This window comes from Sinocyclocheilus rhinocerous, unplaced genomic scaffold (genome assembly GCF_001515625.1).
Source record: "Sinocyclocheilus rhinocerous isolate Xijiao unplaced genomic scaffold, SAMN03320098_v1.1 scaffold3476, whole genome shotgun sequence".
NCBI classification, from domain to species: domain Eukaryota; kingdom Metazoa; phylum Chordata; class Actinopteri; order Cypriniformes; family Cyprinidae; genus Sinocyclocheilus; species Sinocyclocheilus rhinocerous.
Window position 1 is genome coordinate 203,017 of NW_015666505.1, and position 10,316 is coordinate 213,332.

The following is a 10,316-nucleotide window of genomic DNA, read 5'->3' on the forward strand; positions in this document are numbered from 1 at the left end:
ACCCTAAACCTGCTTTGGTCAGAGAAACACACCAAACACTGGACTAATGGCGCCCTCTATTGGAGTAGAATAGATAAACAACTGAAATCTTTTCAATCTTGTGGAAAATAAGTTCTACAGTAGACTGTTCAATTTCAAGACTCTTTTGGGTGTTTTCCGTGTGTTTTAAATATGATCCCACAAAATGTAACGTCTATGATATAATATATACCTTCATAGAAGAATAGAGAATAGAATATTCTTTAATTGGTGATTTGGAATAAAGTTGAAGGCAGAAGCCAACAAAGCACATGTCCAGCATATACTTGAATGCATATATGATATGACATTTATTATGATTATTAATATAGAAAATATTCAGTAGGTATGAAGTGTAAACTGTTGGGAGAAAGGCTGTCTCTTTAGAGATGGTTCCTTATGAAGATGATGACGATGTGTTGTCATGTGACGTCATCCTGCCAAAGGACGTTGTTCTCCGCACAAGACAAGAGGGCTGAACCGGGTCCGGCCCTGCTAGTACTATGGTAAATAAATATGGTAAATATGTTTTCTGGCCAGAATATATTTTAAATATATGCTACATGGATGTTGTAAAGTGTGGAGCTCAATAAAATATATTTTTTAAAATTGAAATTATATTCAGTTTCAACCTTCATATACCGAAATATATTTCAAAATGTATTTCAGGGGCAAGAAAATAGTGTGAGAATTGTAATATTGTTCTTCAAATGTGACACGTGAATGTATTTTCTTGGACTGAAATATATGGAGGGCAAAATTTATGTTTTTAAATGCTTTTAAAAATATATTTATATTTTAAAATAAAATCTAAATGAAAAATTTGAATCAAAAATTTACAAAAATATAAATTGGTAGAAAATATGCAAAATATACAAAAAAATATATCGGTAGAAAATATACAAAAATAAATATATGTATGTAAAATAAATTTTGGAACATATATCAACTTTAATTTTTGTACGTGTATATGTAAAATATATTAGATTTTTTTGACGGGATGGTGTACATTGAAGTTAATTCGAGTATTACAGAAATATGAAGATGGTAATCATTCAGTATGATATATATTGAATACTATCATTGTAAGCTGCTATTGCTGAAAAACTTTTTATTCTTGCACGTTTTGAGGCCTTTATCTCAAAGCAGATGAAATTATGTCACTGGTTTTTGACTGCAGTACTCCATACATGCTTAGCTGTTTTTTGTTTTTTTTGATGTGTAGGATTGTAAGATGCAACAATTTCATTTTAGAAGTTTAATATGCAGGGTATAGACTGATGCATATGGCCTGGTCAGACAGGCACGGGTCATTAATGCAGGTGTTTTATCGGCACAAAGTTCTTATGCACACAGTTCACTAGACACTGTCTCAAAGGAATAAATAGTGCAGATATTCTGTTTTTTTGTGCTGTGATGTAGTAAAAACAAATGCAGCATTTGCATTAATGCTCCTCTTGCGCATGTCTGTTAGATGCATGTTTGCTTTCCATTCAGGAATCGGTTTAAAGGTTTGAAATGAACCACGAGAGTTTACTGTAGTTCCCTCAAATCACACCACATGACCAGACCACATCAGACCGCTGCACCAGAGTCCCAGAGCTCACAAAAATATCAGCACATGCACCGGCAGAACAGGGATCTGATTACTCACACCGATCAATACACCGTTCAGTAAGATCACACACACAGAGAGAGAGATTTTTCTTTATTAATAGATAAAAACTACAGTGGATCCCAAAAAAAATGAGAGCACTTTAAAAATCTGTGATGGTCGTGTATTTAAAACTACAAATGAGCAGGATTTTGAACATTTTAAAACAAAGAAACGTGATGTAAAATTAACAATAAATATTTCTTCTTGTGCAGGTCACTAATATGTAATTCTTCAGTGCAAATTTTCACTCAGATTGTCATGTTGATAATATAATAATGTAACGAAATTCTAGAAAACAATGTAAAAAATAAAATGTTTTGCTAGATTTGGTGTAGAAACAACTTTCACTTAGAATTCCACAAATATTGACAAAGAAACAGCAAGTAATGCATTGAATTTAAATTTTGAAGTAGAAAGAATGAAATAGTAAAACATGCTCTAATATATATATATATATATTTTTACAACTTCAAAACATTTTTTTTTTTTACACTGCATATAAAGTGCAGTGCAGTTGATTGGATAATTTTAACTAATATCCAAATAGCTATTTAGGCATATTTTAGCAAGCTTGCATTCAATCTATCTCAACCCGCTTTTCACAATCAATTTCATTTAATTCTTATTGAATATTCTGTTCACCTGGAAATATGTTGGATTATAAGTATAAGGGGTTGTGAATGGCCACTAATGTTGACTTTAAAATAAAATGAAAGGAAATGGTAACAGATTATAAGAATGATGCTTTAGCACAACTACTCACAACTAACTACAACTGAAACAACTACTTCACAACTAACTACACTGAAACTGAATTTTGTGAGCTCCTCTGATTTGGCCTGTGGTGTTTTTTTTCCTCCTGGTTCCTGTGAGCTCTGGGCAGATGCATAAATAATCAGCCTGTCTCTCTGAAATCAGTAAAAGAAAGTTTTCTCTTCAGGGCATTTGCTCACAACACAGCTTGAGCGGAGCTCTCTGGAGAAAGACAGAATGTGTAGAATTGATGCTCCCTGCTGAAACAGGAAGTTGGGCTGGGACATATCAATATTAATAACCTTTAACCAATTGTTGAGCATTAGAATTCTGCAGACTTTTACATTTTACATCTGTGTATTTACTGAATTTTAGTTCAAGTTTGCTTGTGCATTTAGCTGCATTAGCTGTTTTCTTCTATTTAATAAAACCATAAGGTGTTACATACACTGGAATGGTGTAAGCTTATTTTTATTAGAATTCTCTCTTCTATTGTATTCAATTTTTTTTCCCCTCATTAAACATTTTTCTCAAATGCAGTTTGGCAGGAGAAGATTATTTGGGCCATCTACTGAAAAATGGTCCCTCTCGCTCGGATAAATATAACGGGACAAAGAGTTTTAGTGTCCCAGATTCTCTGCTGGAAGCTCAACTTTGACTTCAGAGAATTCCTTTTAACCATATATGGACCCATTTTATAAATCCAGAAGTAAAAATATCAGGGAGTTTGAGTTAAAATATTTTTACAACATTCATATTTTTAGTCTGATTGTAGTTTCCATCTGACAAACAAATTCTTCCTATTGCAAATGCTTACTAAATGTGTAAAGGTTTTCATGAACATGCAAAACACTGTTTACTGTGCTTTGCAACTCCATGAAGCACAAATATAAAATTTATGCATTTGGCAGGCGCTTTTATACAAAGTGACTTAAATTGCATTTAATATAGATTTTTATCAGTTCATGCACTCGCTGGGAATCGAACCCATGACTGTGGTGTTCGCGGCATGTTTGAGCTTCAATGTAAAGTGTATTTATGAAAAAAAAAGACAAAACACCCCACCAGATTTATTTGGGGAAAAATAGAGCAGTATTAAAATTTGGTTGAAATATGGCTGAATAAATATTTATACGCACACAATTAAATCTAAAACTAAATCTTAAATACCTAAAATTCTAAATCATAAAGATGAATTTAAACATCATCATCAATAAATGCAGATCTTGAGCTAAATGTTTAGTTTTCTGTGAAGCTGCTGGTGAAATGATGTATTTGTGTGTTTTCAGCATGTATGGAGTGAGAGCGAGGACTGTCTACCATTCCTGCAGCTCGCGCAGGACTACATCTCCTCCTGCGGGAAGAAAACACTGCTGGAGGTACTGGACAAAGTCTTCAGATCCTTCAGGCCTGTAAGTCTCTCTCTCTACATTCTAAGCACAATAAACAATTATACAGTTCCTTAGTTTAACTTTGCATTTTTTAATGCATAACGTCTACCAAGCAGTCCATATAAGCTGTGAATGCTCTGCATACCCAAGCCATTTGAGAGATTGAGATTTTTGAGAATTATAACTATAAATTCCCTTGGCATTTGAGGTGTAACATAAGGCTTACATAATAAAATGTTGGAAATATGCATGTAGCTGGCAATTTTCTGCAAATCTGTGCCAGTTACAGAGGCCTTTGACGTTGGCGTCTGTACTCTTTTGCTATGAATCGTCATTATTGTTGCATGGACTCATTGGTTTGTTGGCAGGCGGGTGATTTCATGCACAAGGAAAGCTGAAAAGTCACACTGTATCTGATGCAAAACTAAAAACGCGACTAAATCAAATTAAAATGTTGTAACTGTACATTTTCATGTTTTCTCAAACAAAACAAATGCTGAAAGTTCACTGAAAACATATCTTCTTACATTTTTTTTGGCATAAACAAAGTGTGTTGATGGTATTTAGCAACATGCTTGAGCAAATGAATCAAAGTGAAAATGTCTGAAGATTTTTATTGTTCCGTTTTGTTTTCCCCATGCTTGACAAATCTTGCATGTGTGACATGTGTACAGACATTTTTCAAATGTTTTGAACGTGACTGATGCAATCAGGTTTTAGAGCCAAAACTATCTGTTTGCAATCTTATAATGGAATCTTTGGAATGTCAATGCGTGTTACTTTTGAAAATTCAGTTTTGTTCTGTTCTGGTTTGATTCTATTCTATTTTGTATGGAATGATTGTGAAATTGTCCTGCAGCTCCTGGGTCTTCCAGACATTGACGATGAAACATTCGATCAATATCACGCAGACGTGGAGGAGGAACCAGAGCCAGACCACCAGCAGATGGGTGTGAGCCAGCAATAATGCCCAGCAGAGAGGCTCCGCGCTGGGCCACAGTCTCTGCATCGAGCCCTGCTCTCCTAACCTAACTCACCTGGCTCTTCTTCTTACATACACAAACACACACCGCACCATTACACCATTTAAAATCTGGACAGCTTTTCCTGCACCCTGATTTGAACTCAAATGATCATTATTTTGGTTTATATTATTTCTCATTAACTTCTCATCACATTCAAGCAGACACAAAACAAATATCTCATTCCCAGCCTTTATAATTTTTTTTTTATATAACCTGTCATGTGACTGGAGGTAGTAAATAAGAAACTTATGTTCAGAATGGTATGCTAGTGTACTGTATATTGCTGCACTGTCGTCACATGATCTCATTACTTTGCATGTTTAATTCAGTGTCATGCAAAATAAGGATGTTTTGCATTTCGCATCCAATTTTGTGGTAAAAACATTTGAATTCTTGACAGTGTGATCAAATTTTAAAAATCGCAGTCGGTATCACGTCCTATTCATTCATCAGATTGGAAATAACTTCTCATCACATTCAAGCAGAGACAAAACAAATATCTCATTCCCAGCCTTTATAATTTTTATTTTTTATATATATAACCTGTCATGTGACTGGAGGTAGTAAATAAGAAACTTATGTTCAGAATGATATACTAGTGTACTGTATATTGCTGTCGTCACATGAGCTCATTACTTTGCATGTTTAATTCAGTGTCATGCAGTTGTCAAAAATTAGGATGTTTTGCATTTCGCATCCAATTTTGTGGTAAAAACATTTGAATTCTTGACAGTGTGATCAAATTTTAAAAATCGCAGTCGGTATCACGTCCTACTCATTCATCAGATTGGAAATGGAAGGTAAATGATGCACATTTTGATAAATTCTGTCATCCGGGTATTTCTTGCAAACACAAAATTTACATGCAAAATAGTTATAGTAGTATGCTAGTATGATATTCTGAACATAACACTTGTGAATTTGCCTTAGGTAAATAACTAAGGAAAGTCGCTTTTTTATGTGCACTGATGAATTGTTGACAATAAGACCAGGAACATGTATTAAGAAAGTAAATATGGTCAATTATTTTGATTTCATGTTGACTGTGGATAATCTAGATATCCATTGTGGATCTACTATAACCGTGAATAAGACATTTAACCCCAGGTCTTGTGCTTTAAATCTCTCCAAAATACCTGCTAAATGACAAATAACCAAAGCTGATTGCAAGTGCATACAAAGTATCTGTTGTCAAGGATCAAATTAAACAAGATCAGAAGGTAAATCTGATTATCGCTGGGGCAGAGGTGATGGGGTTAGTGTGTTTTTGGGTGGGTGAGACGTTTAAACAGACGCTTGATTAATCCTCTCTTTGCCTTTATTGTCTTTTGATTGTATTAATCAACATCCTCTGAGTTCAGAACAGTTAACTCAGAGTTTAACCAGAGAAAGGTCAAACTGTGTATCTTAAGTCTAAACTCTTAAAATAAAGGTTCATCTGCGGTTCGACACTGAATCCAATTCTTATCAAGATCCGTTTTTGGCCTCATAGGGTTCTTGAGTTGATATGGACTTCTTTAAAGGTGCTCTGTACGATTTTTATCTATAGAATCAGCACACACCCATTTGCTGTTTAAATATATAGTGTAGTGATGACATCCTTAGCAGAGAGTGAGGTCTGCACAAGAAAAATGCAACTGTAATCTGTTACAGATACTGAGAAAAAAATGTGTAATTAAATTACAGTTACTTATGAAAATGTTAACAATTACAGGGGTTACATCTGAATATTTTCACACACACACTCACACACACACACTCACACACACACTCACACACACATCTTAGTGAGGACATTGTATAGACTTCCATTGATTTTCTATCAGGTTAATGATATTTTCTATCAGCTAACCCAACTGCTACCCCTAAACTTATCCATCACAGAAACATGTGCAGAACACTATATTTACATTAACAACATATTTTGGCTGATTATTAAGCCTCTTTAACTAGTGACGACCAGTCAAATGTCCTCACTAGTGGGTTGTCATGATCTTTAACTATATAAGTGAGGACATTTGGTCCTCCCAAGTATAGTTAAACCAGTACACACACACACACACACACACACACTATGACCAAAGCAAAACAGTAATCATGAATCAACAAATTAATTAAAACAGCAACAAGGTTTGTTCATTACACGCTGCAATACATTTTCAAAAATATTCAAAGGAGGAATTGCTTTTAATGGAGTAATAATTTGAAAATAGTCCACAACCAAGGAGCATAGTAAGAGAAAGCTGATTTTCTGTGTTCTGAATGCACCCCAGGTACTTCTAACTAAATCCCAATTGATTATCTGGAGGAATAATCCTACGCAAGCATAATTTAACTAGTGACGACCAGTCAAATGTCCTCACTAGTGGTTTGTCATGATCTTTAACTATATAAGTGAGGACATGTGGTCCTCCCAAGTATAGTTAAACCAGTACACACACACATACACACAGATTTAATTGATTTTATTGATGAAATAGATTTTTCCCCAAAATGCCTTGACTGTTCTAAAATATGAGACACCAATGTTTCAGGAGTTTAAAATAGGACACATGCTTATTCGATAACTGTTTTATTTTCTATTTGTGTTTATGTATATGCTTTATTTTTTAAGATTAACTGTTTCCTGACATATTTGCTACGCAAAGACTTGATTTCAAAAAGAGTATCATAGCTATTAAACTACTGTATCTTATGATCTTAAATTTGTATTTAACCTCCGAACGATCTCAAAGTTTAAAAAAAGGTGCTAAAGTCTGATTTTGTGGTGACTGTGCTTTAAAATCAAAGTATTATACTCTTAATTCAAGTGGATTTTTGAGGATTTTGAAAGTCTGACAGTAATCAGTGTTGAGTACTATACTGTAAGGTTAACCCTGCCTGGTTTACATGTTTAAAAATGTTTAACAGTTAAAAACATTCATTTGAAATGTAGAAAAGTAATCCAAAAGTAATCAGTTACATTAATAAGGTAATTGAAATAGTTACACTACTTATTCCATTTTAAATAGGGTAACTTCTTGTAATCTGTAACCTATTACTTTTCCAAGGTAACCTTCCCAACACTGGTGTCTTGTAATCCGAGCTTTCATGTTATTTTTTTCGGCAGTCGGGATGGCCGGGGCGTGTTTGTTATTGTATGTAAGCCACTCCCTTTATAACTTATGCCCCACCCCGCATTTATAATGAAACCGCCTACACCGCTCTGGAAAAGCAAGATGGCTTGACGTCTACATTTACATCTGCAAGACGTATTTTTTTAGAGTGTTTGCTCATCTGCTATACGTCGATAGGACGTTTCCTATCAGATGTCTAATAGACGTTTAGAAAATGTCTTTAAGATGTTTATGATTTAGAGTGTATGTAAAACTGACATCTGAAAGACGTCTATCAGCAGTGTGCTATCTGGGTCGTTATCTTTCAAGTTTTTGATGTGTTGTGCGAGAAGGGGCGTGGCCGAGGCGCACATTTTGGTCTGAGATGCACTGCTCCCGTGCAACATCTAGTAGTTGAGAAATCATAGCACCTTTAAAGAAGGCGTTGAAGTTCTTAAAAATCTGTTTTTATAGCATTTTTTTTTTAAAGAACCAGAGACTAAATAGTTGGAATTGTAATGTAACATCAAACTGTAAAACCCTGGATATCACCAGAACCTTTATTTTTAAGAGTAGGCCCATATATATCAGCTGATTCAGGTGACTGCTGTGTAATGGTCATGTGACCTGAATGTCTTTAAGATGTTTATGATTTAGAGTGTATGTAAAACTGACATCTGAAAGACATCTATCAGCAGTGTGCTATCTGGGTCGTTATCTTTCGAGTTTTTGATGTGTTGTGTGAGAAGGGGGCGTGGCCGAGGCGCACATTTTGGTCTGAGATGCACTGCTCCCGTGCAACATCTAGTAGTTGAGAAATCATAGCACCTTTAAAGAAGGCGTTGAAGTTCTTAAAAATCTGTTTTTATAGCATTTTTTTTTTAAAGAACCAGAGACTAAATAGTTGGAATTGTAATGTAACATCAAACTGTAAAACCCTGGATATCACCAGAACCTTTATTTTTAAGAGTAGGCCCATATATATCAGCTGATTCAGGTGACTGCTGTGTAATGGTCATGTGACCTGATGTCGCAGTTGCCATGACTTGTTTAAAGCATCATTTATCTGCTGTCATGTTATCAGTACAAACACTTCATGATGGAAGGACTGCACAGACAGCCACAGGAGAGGTCAGCACGGGCACAACATGTTCCTCCGGGACATACTGTATGTGAATTTGCTGACGTTACACATGTGGCCACTAAACTTCCTGTCTTCTGCTTCCATAGTGTCTTCCTGCACACGCCCAGTCTAAAGTGAAGCCTAGAGATGAATTATACCAACATTAAATGGAAGTGTTACTGAGATCAAAGCTGCTGTTTTTATGTAGTTATGTAACAGCTCTGTACCAGATTGTGATATTTTATTTTATTTTACTGTTTATTTATTTGTCCCATGGTCTAAACTTCTCAATTTTGCCACTTTTTGTGTAATGTTACTTTCTTTTGCTTGACCATGTTACTTTATGTAACTTAACCTTTTAAAAATGTATTTGCTTGTTTATATGTATTCATTTTTTTTTCACCTGACTGTCTTCATTGTGTAACAGTGAAAGCTTTATACCGGATTTGTGATTTCTATTTTATTTATTATTTATATTATTTATTAACATTTACCTATTGCTTAATTATTTTATTTTACTGTTTATTTATTTGTCCCATGGTCTAAACTTCTCAATTTTGCCACTTTTTGTGTAATTTTACTTTCTTTTGCTTGACTATGTTACTTTATGTAACTTAACCTTTTAAAAATGTATTTGCTTGTTTATATGTATTCATTTTTTTTCACCTGACTGTCTTCATTGTGTAACAGTGAAAGCTTTATACCGGATTTGTGATTTCTATTTTATTTATTATTTATATTATTTATTAACATTTACCTATTGCTTATTATTAGCCCTTTTATGATTTATTTATATACTCCTTTGTGTGTGTAAATCCATATTTTCGTCACCTTTATAACTAATAATTTAATTTCTAAGAAGATTGTTCAAATCTTACAGTGTGGTAATTGGAAATATTGTTATTGATTTTAGATTAATATTGATCAGCCTGTTGAGCCTGTAGAGTCATTTAGAATTAAACTGGAGTAAAATTCGTTTGGGTCAGCATGTACTGTAACCTAAAATTCAACAATTAAATTCGAACCTTATGAGTGTATTCTGTATTTCTTAGCCTTAAAGAGGTCATATGATGCGATTTAAAGTTTTCCTTTCTCTTTGGAGTGTTACAAGCTCTTGGTGCATAAAGAAGATCTGTAAAGTTGCAAAGACTAAAGTCTCAAATCCAAAGAGATATTCTTTATAAAAGTTAAGAGTCAGCCACACCTACCTAAAACGGCTCGTTCTAACACGCCCCCACATGTCTACGTCACTAT

At 34.3% G+C, this 10,316-nt stretch overlaps 1 protein-coding gene across 1 annotated transcript; it reads left to right on the forward strand.

Moving 5' to 3' along the window:
* Positions 1-3,711: 3,711 nt before the first annotated feature.
* Positions 3,712-5,296, forward strand: LOC107732455 (maturin-like; the record flags this gene model as incomplete). The annotated part of the gene is made up of 2 exons (XM_016543792.1): positions 3,712-3,840; positions 4,679-5,296. Coding segments are annotated over 2 exons (237 nt in total), but the record flags the coding sequence as incomplete, so codon positions are not given.
* Positions 5,297-10,316: the final 5,020 nt, after the last annotated feature.